Source organism: Rutilus rutilus (genome assembly GCF_951802725.1).
Source record: "Rutilus rutilus genome assembly, chromosome: 2".
NCBI lineage: Eukaryota > Metazoa > Chordata > Actinopteri > Cypriniformes > Leuciscidae > Rutilus > Rutilus rutilus.
Window position 1 is genome coordinate 22,303,777 of NC_140210.1, and position 18,028 is coordinate 22,321,804.

The 18,028-nt window shown below is 36.6% G+C and overlaps 2 protein-coding genes across 2 annotated transcripts; one reads left to right on the plus strand and one right to left on the minus strand.

Moving 5' to 3' along the window:
* Window positions 1-403: 403 nt before the first annotated feature.
* On the plus strand, window positions 404-10,897 carry b4galt1 (UDP-Gal:betaGlcNAc beta 1,4- galactosyltransferase, polypeptide 1). The gene is made up of 6 exons (XM_084403034.1): window positions 404-929; window positions 3,955-4,190; window positions 5,794-5,981; window positions 8,904-9,026; window positions 9,877-9,981; window positions 10,301-10,897. The coding sequence occupies exons 1-6, from the start codon at window positions 599-601 to the stop codon at window positions 10,428-10,430; spliced, it is 1,113 nt and encodes a 370-aa protein (XP_084259160.1). The 5' UTR covers window positions 404-598; the 3' UTR covers window positions 10,431-10,897.
* A 2,240-nt stretch (window positions 10,898-13,137) lies between these two features.
* On the minus strand, window positions 13,138-13,881 carry spink4 (serine peptidase inhibitor, Kazal type 4). The gene is made up of 4 exons (XM_084402719.1): window positions 13,782-13,881; window positions 13,568-13,599; window positions 13,335-13,447; window positions 13,138-13,244 (listed from the first exon to the last, which is right to left on the minus strand). The coding sequence occupies exons 1-4, from the start codon at window positions 13,828-13,830 to the stop codon at window positions 13,199-13,201; spliced, it is 240 nt and encodes a 79-aa protein (XP_084258845.1). The 5' UTR covers window positions 13,831-13,881; the 3' UTR covers window positions 13,138-13,198.
* Window positions 13,882-18,028: the final 4,147 nt, after the last annotated feature.

Genomic DNA, 18,028 nt, shown 5'->3' on the forward strand with positions numbered 1-18,028 from the left:
TTTAAAATGGGTTCCATCTTCTGAATCCATGAAAAGATCAGGTGAGAGATGTTGTAAATAAATACTTGTTATACTTGTTATACTTGTTCCAAGCTCAGCGTGGGCCTCCAACATAAATTTTGCCTATGGCCTCCAAATGTCTAGAACAAGCCCTTGACTTGAAAAGTTAAGTTAGTTCTGAATGTCTAGAATCGTCTCGTGCAAATTCCACTTGGTTTGATATTTTTTCTAATGCAACATAGCCTACATGTATTATTGTAAATATTTATTTGAGGTAGCCTAATTTTATATTATATTATAAATCATATTATTTTTCAGGGTTTCTGTCCCTATATCTAATTACACATTCACTATGGATGTGTTTGGGTGTAGGTGTAGCTCATAGTAGTTTCTACTAGAAACTAGAAACGCCCACCGCTGTCACTCCAGTGGATCTGCGCTTTTCCAGACAGCTCTTCACCAATGACTGAAACACAACGATTAACAGTGAGACGCGATCAATATCATAAAAAGTTTCATGAAAAGGATTATGCTGATCATCCGATGAACGACTTGTTACTTAGTTGTATTCTTCGCGGTCTTCCATTATTTAGTGAGAATGCAGGAGTCTGTGCTGCTGAATGTGGGTTTCTTGACTAAATCATGCGTCGTGCTCGTGTGTCTCTGCGGGCTTCACCTCATCGTTGCACTGTTTTTTTATTTAACAGTATCACCTACAAAATTTACGACTTACCGGCAAATGCCATCAGACTCTCATTTAGTTACTTCACAAACTCACAGATTAGCCGCACTTGTCACCCAATATGACAATGGAACAGTAGAAACAGACGTCAATAAACTGATCTATACTAATGCAAGTGTAATTATAGATGACGTTGAAGAACCCACAGTACTAATCGAATCGTGTCCTGAGACGTCACCACTTTTGGGTAAGTTATCATGAACTTAAAATTATTTACTAGGCTACTATTTGTTCATGTTGCTCAGTTTGTTTGTTTTGTTGTGCTTCACATCGAGAGACAGGTAGGCTACTAGTTGTCACACATTTACACCAATGAATATTTTTCATAATTGGATTTTTTCTAATTTTATGGGTTTAAACACACATAGAAAACAAATTTGTGTAATTGAGTTTTTGAGTCAAAATCCCAGCAAACACATTTACGTTGTGGCAACGTCTGTGGCACGTTGCATTTCTTCTATGGCAACGTCGCTGTCTACGTGCTCGCAACATTGTAACAACGTAGAATTGTTAGACGCGACAGGGCTGTAGCAACGTTGCTGCGCGACATTCAGCAACTGAGAGACGACGTTCTGAGAATATTTTTTTTTGTTATGCTAGATATAGATATCCCCCATTTAGCATGTAATGTTTTGTGGTTTACTTTTAAAATATTGTTTATCCTTATTATTATTTATGGGCATAACAGTAAATTCATTATAATCAATACCTGCAAGTGTAAGTTAGCCTACTCTTTGAAGAGTAAAAATTACATAGAAGGTTAGCTAATTCAACTTTATTAAAACTGCATATGGTAATCATATTACACTTCCAAAAGTCATACATTTGTAAAAAAAAAAAAAAAACATAAAAAAAAAACATTATACAGGGAGTGGACTAACGTTAACTAGCATGAGCAGAGATGAGAAAATCTAGCAAAGAAACCAATGAGACGACAAATCAAAGGAAACCATAAACAGGTGTGCGAGCAGTTACAAATTTTTTTTTTTTTTTTTTTTTTTGCTCTGTGCTTTTCCAAAAAAAAAAAAGGAAAAAACATTAACATTAAGTCGCTGCCTGTTCAAGGAGTGCAGAAATCAATTAGCTACTCAAGTCATTTTGGCTTCTTACTTTTGGCATGAAGTTAAATATTTGTCATACCTGACCAGAAGATGTTAAAATAAATGTCACATTAGACAAGGAAGTTGTAGGTTGTGTTTGAATAATTACGTATCTTAGCAGGACCGGATCTACCATACGGGCAATCTGGGCATGTGCCCAGGGCCCCTTGCGCAGAGAGGGGCCCTCCGTGATCGGAGTTGTTTTTTTGTTTTTGTTTTGTGCGCCACCTACGCTGCTACATAAAAATAGTATAGCCTACACAAGGCTTGGCCTCGATCTTGATAATTATCCAATCAGAATTAAAAAGAAGTATTACATTATATGATCTCTTATTCATGCAAATGCTTTTAAACAATTCATGTGCGACAAGACAAAAGTGTGACTGTGACACACACACACAGAAAGACGCGCGCGCACGCCAGTATCGTGCGCACAGACAGCACGCCAAAATACAGTTATCTTTCGTGCTTGAACTTACAATAACACACACAACAATTATGCCAAAATGTCCGTTTTGTCGAGTATCTTCATAACATAAGAGCTGTCTTATGATAAACGTGAAGAGTTGTGAGAGAATGAGGCGCGTGTGAGATCCGCGTCTCCGTCAGCTGGTCTTAAAGAGACAGCAGCCAATAAAGCTTTCTGTCAGTAAAGTTAATCAAAGAACAAAAAGAACAGAGAAAATGACTCACTGCTGTTGACTAAAGTTTTTTTTTTTTTTGCTATAATAAGGATTAGTCTATATTTAATTGATAATTTATGCAGTGCAGTTTGATAACTTTATTCAATTTCGGTATATGTCCTAGGTCTACCTGTTAGGCAGGCACAGGTAAATATGACATTTATTTTTAACTCTTCTATTATTGAGACAAATAACAATATTTAATTAAAAATATATATTATTTTAATTTGAAAACAGTGCATTTAGTTGTTGTTTCTAGTTTGAGTTGAGAAATAGGCTACAAATTTCAGCATTGTCACTAATCTGTGTGTACATTTTACTTGAGAAATAAGCAAGTTAACTCATGAAACCATTCGTTTACTATATCGCAATCGCATATCGCAATATTGACCTCAATAATCACAATATGACATTTTCCACAAATAGTGCAGCCCTACTTTTCAGAGAAATTTATTTTGTATCACTGTCTTGTGAACTAGTCATTCAGCTTTTGATCAATAGTGATTGGCATGTTAAATCCTACACCTGGTGGGCCACCTGTGTGTGTGTGTTCCTTTGGAGGGTGTGGTTGTCAGGTGGGGGAGGGGGGCCCATGAGCTTAAGTGCCCAGGGGCCCCTGGGGGTACTAATCCAGCCTTGCACCCTAGGCACAACCTTAAGCAATGGCCCTGAATGGTGGTTCACTGTCAACATTGTGACAACGCTGTAACAACCTTTACCACACAACGTAGTTATAGCAACCTTTTGGCCATGTTGTTAAAACGTTGTTAGAAGGTTGGGTACGTTGTGCCAATTGGCGTTCTGTGTTTGCTGGGAATATGCCCGATCTCGCCACTCTTCTACATCGTTTAGAAAGCTTCGAGCGATGTTTTTTTTTTTCTTCCATTTGTTGACTAGCCTACTATTAAGCTGCTGTAAATTTGTGTTAGATAAAAAGAAGGGTGTGTTCCTTTTTCATTTATTATAGGAAATACTTAGCTACATCAAATTTGCTACTTGTTTCAGGCGGTTTTAGTGGTAGGGATATTTTTATTTGAGAAATAATCTGATTGGATGAAAATATGTGTAGTGCAGGATGAGTCATCAATGTTTTGGTGGCCTTTTCCAGAAGAGAAAGATTGTACAGTTTAAATGTGAATGGCTGTTAAAAGATTTTTTAGGTGAACACTTATCATTCAGAGGACTCATTTATAAAGGTTAGGTTGCAACTATATTTATTATTACAAAGCTTTACCGTCTTATCAGTAAAAGAGAAAGCTGTAAAAAAAATATAGTGAGTGACTAAGAGAAAAAGAGACTGGGAAAGAAAGGTGGCCTGATTGAAACAGGAAGTAAACTGTTGTTGCTTAAAAGGGTCTTCCTCTTTCATGTGTGCAAAACCTTTGACCCCCACTTTCATGCTCTCTCCCTCTTCCCGTTCCCATTTCAGTGGGTCCAATGCGAGTTGAATTTTCTGAGACAATGGATTTGGATATGGTACGTAAAGAAAATCCACAGCTGGTGATGGGCGGCAGGTATAAACCCAGCGATTGTGTGGCTCTGCAAAAAGTGGCATTAATCATCCCATTCAGAAACAGAGATGAACACCTGAAGTACTGGCTCCACTACCTTCACCCCATCCTACAGAGACAGCAGCTTGATTATGGGATTTATGTCATACAACAGGTACAGCACTTACAAACTATTTATTTACTACTCCATCTTACTCAGATGACAGCAGCTGGGTGGACAAGAAATATGTGGTTCTTAGATACACTCACTTTGCACACAAATCAATACAATGAGCTGAAATCCACACCTAGTCGCACCACACAAACCTCCAATAGATTTATTCATTGTTAGATAGATAGATAGATAGATAGATAGATAGATAGATAGATAGATAGATAGATAGATAGATAGATAGATAGATAGATAGATAGATAGATAGATAGATAGATAGACAGACATACTTTTGGAGGTTAGACATTTCTTCAGGAGACGGTCACCTTGAAGTATGGAAATGTGGTGAAATGGCTTTGCATAGACAAGACGTTTGGTTTGACATTTGACTGCTTTGAAATTTGCTATGCAATAACAACGAAATGGAAAAAGAGAAACGCAACCTCTGAACACCAACATAAATAGAACATATAACACCTGTTTTTTCTGTTTATTTGGGTGTGTAGATACTTTTATGTATTTATAAGTACATTTTAAAACTGAACTTTGGATCTTTGGTGCTGGATCGGGTCTGTAAGGCTTCTCAGACTGCTATGTTAAAAATGGTCAATATGGGCTCTGAAATAAACTACTGTTCAAAATGTTGGGGTCAGTGAGACTTTTTAATGTCTATTATGCTCACCAAGGCTGCATGTATTTGATCAAAAACGCAGCAAAAGCAGTAATATTGTGAAATATTGTTACAGTTTAAAAGAACTGTTTTCTATTTTAATACATTTTAAAATGTAATTTATTCTTCAGTGTCACATGATCCTTCAGAATTCAATCTAATATGATGATTGTTGCTCAAAATACATTTCTTCTTATCAATTTTGAAAACAGTTGTGCTCCTTATTATTTTTTTGTGGAAACCGTGATACATTTTCATATATACATTTTCAGTATTTTTTGATGAATAGAAAGTTCAAAAGAACAGCATTTATTTGAAACAGAAATCTTTGTAATATTATGAATGTATTTATTTACTGTCTCTTTTGATTAATTTAATGCAGTCTTGCTGAATAAAAATATGAATTTCTTACTGACCCCAAACTTTTGAACACTAGTGTATATCCTATATATATATATATGTGTAAGTGCTGCTGACGTTAAAACAAAAGGGAGACATTCCAAAATAAAAGATTCTGAAAATAATTTAAAATGTTAATTTTAACTTCACCAAATACATGGCTCAGTACATCAGTGCATAGCGCTACCTCCTCTGTTTTGTTTTTTTCTTGTCATTTCAGCCCCCTTTTCATGCCTCGTTCACCTTATTCACAGGAAAATCAGCATGCAAACTATCATGCAGACAAAGAGTTGCATAACTCCTTTTCTTTGTGTGTATGCCAGTGTGTGTTTATTAACATAAATGGGATCAAGCATGTCTGATTGACTGATTTAGCTGTAGTCATTAAGGTCTAATCAATGTTAAAGCAATCTTTTTTGCATAAAACCAATGGACAGTTTACATGTGAACTATACATTCCTGCCCAAAATTAAGATGTGTTTCCTCCTGTGCGAGTCATGAGATTTAATGTAAACGTGCTTTATGCTGCATGTTTAGGAAGGACAGGACACATTCAACAGGGCGAAACTGCTCAACGTGGGATACGCAGAGGCCCTAAAGGAGTATGATTATGACTGTTTCATCTTCAGTGATGTAGACATCATCCCTATGGACGACCGCAACACCTACAAGTGCTCCAGCCAGCCGCGTCACCTCTCTGTGTCCATGGACAAATTTGGTTTTAGGTAAGATGAAGCTTTACCTATAAACTTAGAAGGATATGTAACATTTGTTAAGTGACACAAGCATCTGAAAGTTTTAGTGGTTCCTTAAAAAAACAGTTCCTCAAAAATGTATTTACCTAAAAACAAATGACCTTAAAGTCAAGCGCAGGTCGCAAATTCAATGTTTACATAAATTAAATATCCTGTTATGTTAGAATAAAGATGGCTAATATTTAAAGTAGTTTCATGAACGTTGTTCCTGGATCATTTGAATAAAGTATATGATCACAATGCAGCTGTGTGAACTCAATATACATCATGGCAATATAACCTGCTCTGATGTGGTCTAAAGTAAACCAAATGCTGTCCTTTAGAATTTTCTAATCATCAAAGAATCTTGAAAAGTAGCCTATGTATCATGGTTTCCACAAAAATATTAAGCAGCACAACTGTTTTCAGCATAGATAATAAGAAATGTTTCTTTGGCACCAAGTGATTTCTGAAGGATCATGTGACACTGTTGGATTCAAATTCAGCTTTGCCATCACAGGGATAAATTACATTTAAAATATATTTAAATAAAAAACAGTTCTGTTAAATTGTAATGATAATCCCCAATATTGCCCAAAATACAATAATTCCCAATAAAAATGCAGCCTTGGTGAGCATAAGAGACTTCTTTCATAAAAAATCTTCTTTTGAATGATAGTGTTGAAAGCGCCTGAAAATAGGTCTAATAGGTTAGACAAACTTAGTCCCGGTCATGTTGGAAGTTACTGAGCTGGGGACTATTTTCAGGCACTGCGTCATATCATTACGCCTGCTGCACTCATGGTACGGCATCAAAGTTTCTTGATTATTACGCAGGAATGAGAGTATAGTTCCTAGCCACATCAGCCTAGAAAATCGCAACTTTACATTTTCCGTCGGTCTTAGTACACGATGTAACTACAGAAGAGTCAAGTTTTAAATAGGAAAAATATCGAAACTCTTTGGTCATTTTTTTGAGAGAGATGCTAATGGTCTTGACCGATTCAATGATCTATGCTAAGCTATGCTAAAAGTGGTACCGCCAGACCCGGAGTTCGGCTGAATGGATTCGAAAACGGTAAAACTCAACTGTTTAACTCTGGGGGAGTTGTAAAATGAGCCTATTTCCAAAAAAAGTGGAGTATCCCTTTAAGCCTTTATGTTTCAAGTTGGGGGCATGTCAATTAAAGAGTTATAATGGAAACACATTTCTATTGGTCATAAGTAAGCTTTAATTGTGATTGCTGATTGTACAATTTATATTTTAAAAGGCTGTAATACATATACCATATACACTACCATTTAAAAGTAAAAAAAAAAAAAAATTATTCAGCAATAATGCATTAATATATTGATCAAAACTGACTGTGAATACATTTAATGCTACAAAAAAAATTATATTTAAAATAAGTTACATTCTTTCTGAATAATTCAAAGAATCCTGAAACCAATATAATCAAATCAGCATATTAGATGTCACAGTTCTACAAGAGATAGGACCCAGATGCAAATGAGCAGACAAGGGTTTTTATTAACAAGACTGAAGACTTGATACAACAAGGAGAGTGAAGCATGAACCACAGTTCAAACAGTAGGGTAGGGCAGGGCAGACGACACGACGACAGGCAGGATGGGTGACCACTGAGACGTCAGTAAGATGATGATGACTTGAGTGCAATAGAGGCAGCTCCAAAGCGAAGACCAGACAGAAACACAAGGAACTCGTAGCTCGATGTAGATCTCAGATGTTGCACCAGTCTTGCCGCCAGGTAGAGGCTCACAGAACAAGAGGCTTGAAACAGGAGTTAGATAGCTGCACCAGTCAGGCTGCCAGGCAGTTAAGAGTCAGTGGCCAGGGAACTCGGGATACAGGGCAGGAACACACAGAAGAACATACAAGACGAGACTCAAGACAAGCAAGATAAAAGCAATAATAAAGGGCGTGGTAACAGGAAACTAGGAGGCGGGACATGAGGAGCACATGGCAAACACAGACCAAGACAAAGCCATGTGCTCAAACACAAGACAAACATAGAAACATGAAACCAGGACAACACAGACAAGGATGCCGGGGCAGAACCCTGACTTTAGATTGATTTCTGAAGGATCAAGTGACACTGAAGACTGGAGTAATGATGCTGAAAATTCAGCTTTGCCATCACAGGAATAAATTACATTTTAAAATATATTAAAAAGAACACAGTTACAATATTACTATATTTTCTGCCATTTGATCACATAAAATCATTAAAAAAATACATTTGAAAATTCTGCATTTCCACAATAATGATAAAATGCGTAGATGAAGCATCATTTACACACCTAAAGTATATCTGTTTTCTCTTTATTTTCTTGCATTAGCACAAAAAAAGCTTCCATTTTCACACATTTTTTTAATCAAAATTGCTTTATTGTAAATGCCCGTTCACACCACAAGCAATAGCTATAGCATAAAGATAACTATAACGAAAACTATTAGCGTTCACACCAACAGACAATATCATTCTATTTTTTCTAAGCGAGCACTGCAGTTATGTCATCTGCCGCTTTAAATGCTCAAGCTCTTTAAAGTTAGGTGGATTCTGATTGGCTGTCAATGTTTTTATTGTTCATCAGCTAGACAAAATCATTGTGAAAGATTCCAACAATAATGTTTCTCTGTGCCGTAATCGTTATAGGAGTGGATTGTTTAAATTTTTAAAGATTTTTTAAACTTATTGTAACTTTTAACGTTATCCTTAACGTTTTACGTTATCGTCCTTGGTGTGAACGGGCCTTAATTATGACATCCAAACTAAATAGTAAGTTATCATTTGCACAAACTTCATATGGTATCAGAATGTGGTTATTGGTATATATTCATTATCAGTATGACCAATTTTTCATTCAACAATTGTTTTTGTTTGAATACAGGTTGCCATATAAACAGTATTTTGGGGGTGTATCAGCAATGAGTAAACAGCAGTTTCAAAAGATTAATGGCTTTCCTAATAACTACTGGGGCTGGGGAGGAGAAGACGATGACATCTTTAACAGGTGAGGAAAATATCTAACTGTTATTATTAATGACAAATTCTGTCCTATCATATACGAGATCATTTAGACAAACATGCAAGACGCTTGTTTTTTATAACCAATGAATTGCTTTCCTTTCAATCATGACAACCCTCAAAATAGTTTTAGCCTGTTATTGAATATGGCCATGTTAATGTATTTGGACTTGGTGGACTAGATCTGCTAAGCTGCTGCAAGTCAAGTCACCTTTATTTATATAGCGCTTTATACAATACAGATTGTTTCAAAGCAGCTTTACAGTGATAACAGGAAAATGGTTCAATGATGCAAACAGAGTTTGTTTCGTCTGTTCTTGGAAGAAACCAGGCTCAGTCGGGGGGGGTGGGGTTTCAAAGCAAGTATGGACTTGCTTCTGCTAAAAGATACACAGACACGTAGCAGATCAAGGCAGGTGGAGGTGGGGGAGGTGGAGGGTTTCAGAGGAACTATAATATGCTGCGGGACTAGCCTATAGCAAACACTGAACCAGACTATTTAAATGTTAAGCAAGTAATCCCAGGCGAACGAACACTGTTTCAAAGCAAGTATGGACTTGCTACTGCTAATAGATACACAGACACGTAGCAGATCAAGGCAGGTAGAGCTGGGGGAGGTGGAGGGTTTCAGAGGAACTCTAATAACGTGCTGCAGAACTAGCCTATAGCAAACACTGAACCAGACTATTTAAATGTTGAGCAAGCAATCCCATTGGCTGCAGGATCAGCAGAGGCCACTCACATTGTGCCATGTGAAAATGATGCGATTGCTTGCAGATTGCATGTAAAGGAGTCTGTGCCCTCTACCGTTTTAATAAGGGCTATTCTCTTTGAAGGTTGACGTTTCAAGGAATGAAAATATCAAGACCGAGTGGAGACATCGGTAAATGCAGAATGATTCGTCACTCGAGAGACAAGAAAAATGAGGCAAACCCACAGAGGTAATCTCTTTCACAGAAACATTACGTACACTCTTAAAAATAAAGGTATAGGCACTGATGGTTCCATGAAGAACCTTTAACATTCATGGAACTTTTCCAATGCACAAAAAGGTTATTTTTTGTGGGAAAATATATATTTTTTGATTATTAAAATGTTCCTCATACTAATAAAACATTTGTTATTTTAAGAACTGTTCACTGAAAGGTTCTTTGGGGAACCCAGAATGGTTCTTCTATAACATTTATTTTTAAGAGTGTAGACATGCTTGAATACAAGACAGATTGAATGACTTTCTAAAGCTGTATCTCTGTATTATAGATTTAAAAGAATTGCTCACACAAAACAGACAATGAACAAGGATGGCATCAATTCGCTCAAATACAAAGTGATAAATATAGAGAAAGACGAACTCTACACCAAAATCACTGTGGACATCGGCAAACCATGAAAACCCTATAGAGCTCAGAAGAAACCTGTATCTCGCTGCAACTCTTCAGGGATCTTAAAACTGTCTCCGAATTGGTTCAAACTTAGTGAGAAAAAAGTCCTTTTTTAAAAAGAAAACACTGTTGAACTAAGTTTGAAAAAAACAAAAACATTCTTCTAAGCGAAAGATGATTTAAAGTTTTTAACATACCTGATGGGGGAACTGTGACTCACCTGTGTGCCTCATATGCATGTCAGTTGTCTGTCCCAAACTTAAATGAACCTGGATACCAGGATAGCTGTAGCTCAAAAAATAAACAAATCATGAACCATTTCAGGCAGTTTTCCTCTTTTTTATTTATTCCTGTGATGGCAAAGCTGAATTTTCAGCATCATTACTTCAGTCTTCAGTGTCACATGATCGTTCAGAAATTATTCTAATATGCTGATTTGGTGCTCAATAAACATTTCTTATAATTATCAATGTTGAAAACAGCTGTGTTGCTTAATGTTTTTGTGGATGCTGTGATACATTTTTTTCAGGATACTTTGATGAATAGAAAGTTCAAAAGAACAGCATTTATTTGAAATAGAAATCTTTTAATATACCTGTCTACTGTCACTTTTAATGCGTCTTGCTGAATATAAATAATAATGCCGCCCACATTTCACATACATAGAACCAAAGTAACATGGTGTGGCTTTAAAGGGATTTAAAGGGCCTCATGTTGTTCCAAACCTGTATGATTTCCTTTCTTCTGCTGAACACAAAAGAAGATATTTTAAAGAAGGTTGGTAATTAAACAGTTGCTGGTCCCCATTGACTTCCATAGTATTTTTTTTTTCCTACTATGGAAGTCAATGGGGTTCATCAGTCGTTTGGTTACCGACTTTCTTCAAAATATCTTCTTTTGTGTTCAGCAGAAGAAAGGAAATCATACAGGTTTGGAACAACATGAGGGTGAGTAAATGATGACAGCATTTTCATTTTTGGGTGAACTATCCCTTTAAATTCATCACAGATGAATTTGATGAATAGAAAGTTTAAAAGATAGAATGTTCATCTATATTTCAATGGCTCACAATGCAATCAAAAGAAAAGAAAACAACTACTTAATAATAGTGCCCACTCTTTGCAATCATTAAAATGTTTTTCTCAGAATCATGAGAATGTAAAATCTGCCCATATTGTCAGGTTTACTGCTTGTATAACGGTTGCAATGCTGTTTCTTGTCTTGTGCTGGTCTCTGTTAGAACCAGGGCATGCAGTCACTGAACTTTCGGGCAGAGATTGGCATACATTTGAGGAGTAGTTTATAAGGAGTAAATCTTATGAGTCACTGGGTTGCGCAATTTAGAAAGAGTCCAATCTAAAAATATAAACAGAACAGTTTACTAGTTCACTCTAGTTATAAAACTCCTCTACATCAAAGTGCAAGATTGATGGAGCTTTTTTTATGAATAAAAACAACGAATAAAATGAAAAAATGTAAATAAAAACACAATTTCTTGTGGCTATACCTTTAAATTAATGTGTATTTTAGCATTTATTTTTGTGCAATACACCTTAGTTTACACAATACAGTTTTCAATTAAAAACTGACAACTTTGTATGCGTTTTGGCCGTTCATTTACACGACGACAGCGTTTTAGGGGCCTGAAAACGCAAACTTTTGAAAACAAGTTTCAAAGTGCACGTTTTTGAAAATGATACCGTCATTGTCTCTGTAAACTACAAAAATGCAGATTTGTGACACCCGTGACATCATGCATATGCATATTACGTGTTCAGTCTATAGGTGCGTAGTGTTTCTTTAAAAAAGTGACATTGCCAACTACTGACTTTTATGGCATCGCTGTTGAAAAAGAGTAGTTAGCTGGTGAAGTGGATTTACTTATTGTAGAGTTAATGAAAGTTATCATGGACATTGTAATGTTTGAAGCGGATGTCATAACAAATGTCAGTAGACCGTGAAGATTTTAAAACGAGCGGTTCATTCATAAATCCGTAAGATCTTACCTTCATGCTGTGGAAATACAAACTGGAAAACACAAGGAGGGCACCGCTGAAAAGGGGCGGAGCTACATAAGGTCTATAGGCAGATAGTGTTTCCTTAAAAAGTGACATCGCCAACTACTGGTTTGGCTGCAGAATACAGCGTTTTTAGTCGTCTTCATGGATCTTTGACAACGTTGTCGTCTGTGCGCAAAAAAAGTTTTTAGTACATCGTTGTCGTGTAAACGTACCCTTAGTCTTCGACTGCACATTGTTTTGTGGTAATCAAGGTTATTGTGGTTAACTAAAAATAAAACCATAAAAATATTTTTATCAGTTAAAACAAAAGTTAACTGAAAAAAATAAAAAATAAAAAATATATAAATATATATAAAAATAATTATATTATTTTTCCTAGTTGCCAAGGCAACATTTCTTTTTCTTTTTTTTTTTTTTTTGTAAATGACTAAAACTAAATTAACTAAAACTGTAGAAAATTAAAAAAAAATAAAGAGAAAAATATAGATATTTAAAAAAAAAGTAAAAAGAATTTTTTTTAATAAAATTTATGTAAAAACAAAAATTTTAAAAAATAAAATCTAATTCAAAACATTACCATAAAATATAATAGAATATCAATGATACTTAAAGAACTCTGGTGTTACTAGAGCATAACGCCTAAGGCCAGAGAGACTTTTGTGACATACAGGGTTGAAGAAGAAATAAAGAAATACATATTTCAGATGCTTTATTTTGATCACGAATCTTCATGATCCTGTGTGCTCTGCGGGAGTTTAACAGTCTCCATCGCGTGTGATTAAAATTTCTGATTTGGTTCTCCTAAAAAAGGACACAAAAATGTAATCATATTATAAAAATATATATAATCTACTCTAATTGTTTGCGTGTATGTCTGTGTACGTAACCTACAGTCTTTCCACACACAGCAAGCACTCGTTGCCGTAGGTGTTTCCGTCACTGCCGCACACAGGTGCGAGGTTCATAGGACACGCCAGTATCTCAGCCATCTCAGCGCACACGGGCTACAAAACACACACATCCACATGTGGCAGACTAATTAAACCACTGCATTACAATAGTTTTAACCACTAAACGATAAATGAACTTTTACACATTTACAAGTTAAATAATCCTCCCTATACCTTTCGGGTTGAGCCAGTTGATCCTTGCGCCCCTGAAACAATTGCATTTTTTAACATTCTGAATTTTTATGGCATTAACTTAACGGCATTAATATTTTAAACACCCACAGCCTTAGGTTGTTACAGACTGTAGTATAATCAGCAAAGACTTCAAATAATTAATATCAATTGATTAACACTCATCATTAGTGTAGGCTTTATATGTTGACTGTACCTGAAGGGATCAGCAGAAGCAAGCCTAACAGAAGCACTCCTATAGACATATTGACAGAGAATGAGCCCTACAGTACTCACATGACTTTATATGACGACAATGAAGTGTGGGAATTCCAACACTTGAACACACACGCACAGACCCACTCTACTAGAGATAAGACATTTTAATACAGGAACATGGGCTCTGCTCTGTAAACGGAATTTTAGAGAACTTCTTGGAGTGTAAACAGCGTCATGTGGATTCACTTTTATTTGTGATGGTTAAAACTATGTAAACAGTACAATATGAACAGTCAACTTTCATGAGAACATTGTCTAGGGAAGGACAGATTAAGTTGCAAATAAAGTAAAAAAAAAAAAAGATTTGTCATTTTTGTTTATTAGCCTACTTCTTGACATTTTTTTGTTAATAGCATGACAAAAGTTTTTCTTCAATAACTGTAATAAGTCATATATGTGTGTGTGTGTGATTAAGTTGCCATGCGGGCTGGTCTGAGTATTTCAGAAACTGCTTATCTACTGGGATTTTCACACACAATCATCTCTTGGGTGTTAGGGGTTAACAGTTTAGGACCCAAGGAACAGATGTTTGAAAGAAGACCCGGAGTCAGAATTCTAAAAAATTGAAGAAAAGTTTTACTGAAGATAGTTTGCAAGATAGTCTTATTGGCCAAGAAATTGATAAACATAGTAATTTTCCACACATATACAGATAGACTGAAGCATATCTCCATCGATTATGCAACTGACACTCGGACCCTGAAGTTAGGCAGGTCGTGACCTCCCAGGTCGCAGATTTGGGTTCCTGGGTGCCAGCATGTCCCGAACAACAACTCAGTCAATCTCCAACAATGCCAGTGGTTCCTTAACCTGTAAGCAAGAAGACTAACACACACACCGACACACATCTTTTCCAAGGTTGGATTTGGCCAGGCTCTAACTATAAACAGGAGTCTCGTCTCAAAACATCAAGATAACAAGTTCTTTCTCTCAGGATAGGACACTTTAGTCTAAATGGAAAATATAGGCTTTAACTGAGAAATGGTCCCTTAAACTATAGACTTCAATGACCCCTGTATGTTTTAACACGTTGAAGACCTTTCTCAAACACAAAACATGTCCCTATTTCATTTCTGGAAGCCAGGCTAAATAAGCAAGCTGCTAAAAGTGGTACCGCCAGACCCGGAGTTCGGCTGAATGGATTAGTGTTTGTACTAAAGTAACAGTACTGCATTCAGATATCAAATACTGACATTAAAGAATACATGAAAAGAACATTTCAGTAATCACACTTGTAACTTCTATAACAAAGTAAAATCTCCAGAGAAGTCATTCAACTCATTTGATATTTAGAAGGAAAAATATTGATTAATACCTTGATTATAATCACTCATTACATAAAGTGGATTCCAATCCACCCCCTTTAAGGGTTTACAGAGAATGGTCCAAAAAAAAAAATCCAGATAGCAGCATTTATGTGGGTGAAAATACCTTGTTGATGTCGGAGGTCAGAGGAGAACGGCCAGACTGGATCGAAAGGCAAACTCAAATAACAACACGTTACAACCGAGGACTCCAGAAAAGCATCTCATCATCTATTGGACAATAAAAGATTGGAAAAACGTTGACTGATCTGATGAGTCTCGAATTCTGCTTCTGCATTCAGGTCAGAATTTGGCATACAGTAAACAACATGAAAGCGTGGATCCATCCTGCCTTGTATCAACGGTTCAGGCTACTGATGGTGGTGTAATGGCAAGGAGGATATGTTCTTGGTTCCCTTTGGGCCCCTTAGTACATTACATTTACATTTAATCATTTAGCAGACGCTTTTATCCAAAGCGACTTACAAATGAAGAGAGTAATAGAAGCAGTCAAATCAACAATAGGGCAACAATATGCAAATGCCGTGAGCAGTCTCATCTAGACCAGCGCAGCACACGTAGCAAGGATTTTTTAAATATAGAATAGATATAGAATAGTAAGTGTAAGTATTATTAAGTCAAATGTTAGCGAAAGAGTTACGTCTTTAGTAGATTCTTGTAGATGGCCAAAAACTCAACAGGCAGGTCATTCCACCAGCTTGGAACAGTCAAGGTAAAGGTTTGTGGAAGTGATTTTGTGCCTCTGTGCCATCCGAACCACAAGGCGCCGTTCACTTGCAGAATGCAAGTTTCAGGATGGCACGTAGGTCTGAATTAAAGAGTTAAGATATATTGGTGCAGAGCCACTGGTTGTTCTGTGGGCAAACATCAGTGCCTTGAATTTGATGCGAGCGGCAATTGGCAACCAGTGCAGTTTTATGAGGAGAGATGTGACGTGTGCTCTTGTAGCAGCATTCTGGATCAGTTGCAGAGGATTGACAGTTGATGCTGGAAGGCCTGACAAGAGAGCATTACAATAGTCCAGTCTGGATAGAACAAGGGCTTGGACAATGAGTTGTGTGGCATACTCCGATAGGAAGGGGCATGATCCTCCTAATGTTGTATAAGGCAAATCTGCAGGACCGGGCAGTTCTAGCAATGTGATCTGTGAAGTTTAACTGATCGTCAATCACAAATCCAAGGTTCCTGGCTATCCTGGATGTATTTATGGTCGATAAACCCAGAAGGTTTGAATGGAGAAGTTGTGGTGAAGTGCTGGGTTGGTCGAGACCACAAGCAGCTCTGTCTTTGTAAGGTTGAGTTGAAGGTGCGGTCCTTCTTCCAGCAAGAAATGTCTGTCAGGCAAGCCGAGATTGGAGCAGCTACCATCGATCCGATGATCCGTCTGGTTGGAATGAGAGGTAGAGTTGTGTGTCATCAGCATTGCAGTGATAGGAAAATGTGTTTCTGAATGACAGATCCTAGTGATGACATGTAGATGGAGAAGAGAAGTGGTCCAAGCAATTATACTGTACCAATTGAACATCATTTAAATGCCAATGCCTACATGCGTATTGTTGCTGACCATGTACATCTTCTGATGGCTACTTCCAGCAGCATAGCACACCGTGTCACAAAGGTCGAATCATCTCAAACTGGTTTCTTGAACATGACAATGAATTCACTATACTCAAATTACCTCCACAGATCTCAATCCAATAGAGCACTTTAGGTTTATGTGGTGGAACAGGAGATTTGCATCATGGACGTGCAGCCAACAAATCTGCAGCAACTGTGTGATTCTGTCATGTCAATATGACCAAAATCTCTAAAGGAATGTTTCAAGCACCTTGTTGAATCTATGACATGAAGAATTAAGGCAGTTCTGAAGGCAAAAGGGCTCCAACCCGGTAAACACACACATACACACACACACACACTCACATATAGGCCTATGTATATACTGTATACACATAATAAATATACACATACATAGCAAGATAGAATTTTTTACTTCGATTTTTTTCATTATTTTATGTTATTGTTATCATTTTAATTAAACAGTCTCATCTAATAATGTATAGGTTGATACAAGTGGTAATGGGGATTCAAGTTTATTTTGAGTTTTATTGACCTTAGTCTTTTTTTTTTTTATTGTTAATTGGAAAAAGAAGATTGTCTCCATCTACAGGCTGAAACAGGTCAGTGCAGGTGGATTTATTGAATTTACTTTGCATTATACACTGTTGTGTATATGATAAAATGCATTGTATTTCATGCTTGACCACAGAATTACAAACACAGTTCAGGGATTGCAGTGCTGGTTTGATCTGTGACTATATGAGTTTATAGTGCACTTAATGACCACATAATGTTAGTAGCCTACAAGAAAGTTGGCCAACAATATAATTTAAAGGTCCCTTGGTTTGAAATAGACAATTAGAAGGAAAACACATTCAGTTATGTTCTTCAGAGGTTACCTAAAGGTTATCAGAATGATCATTAGGAAGTTAATAATTACAAGTATAATAGGTGTGGTAAAACTTTGTTCTGCTGGCTTGACGCTCTTCTTCAACAGTGGAAAACAGAACCAACAGACAAAGAAATGGCAACACAGCTGCACTTAAAGAAACATTCAATGGAAACTGAACTGAGACCAATTGTTTTCTCAAGGCCTTTTCATGGTTACAATAATGGAAAACACAGATATTATTATATACTAAATGAGAAATGTTATACCTAGATCAACTGTGTTTAAATTAGCTTCTACTGTAGTATACTGTGATTCACAACCAAGACCAAAAGGTGGTGATGAGATACTATGCTGTCTCACAACTATTGCTGTTTTTTATACTAGCAAGGAATATGTATATAAAATATA

What these genes read in the sequence shown, in the direction of transcription:
- b4galt1 (XM_084403034.1), top strand. Translation starts at nt 599, where the DNA reads ATGCAGGAGTCTGTGCTGCTGAATGTGGGTTTCTTGACTAAATCATGC. An exon ending in GGATTTATGTCATACAACAG is followed by an intron (nt 4,191 to 5,793) that starts GTACAGCACTTA and finishes CTGCATGTTTAG; the next exon opens with GAAGGACAGGACACATTCAA. An exon ending in GACGATGACATCTTTAACAG is followed by an intron (nt 9,027 to 9,876) that starts GTGAGGAAAATA and finishes TTCTCTTTGAAG; the next exon opens with GTTGACGTTTCAAGGAATGA.
- spink4 (XM_084402719.1), bottom strand. Translation starts at nt 13,830, where the DNA reads ATGTCTATAGGAGTGCTTCTGTTAGGCTTGCTTCTGCTGATCCCTTCA. An exon ending in GCTTCTGCTGATCCCTTCAG is followed by an intron (nt 13,600 to 13,781) that starts GTACAGTCAACA and finishes CAATTGTTTCAG; the next exon opens with GGGCGCAAGGATCAACTGGC. An exon ending in CAACTGGCTCAACCCGAAAG is followed by an intron (nt 13,448 to 13,567) that starts GTATAGGGAGGA and finishes TGTGTTTTGTAG; the next exon opens with CCCGTGTGCGCTGAGATGGC.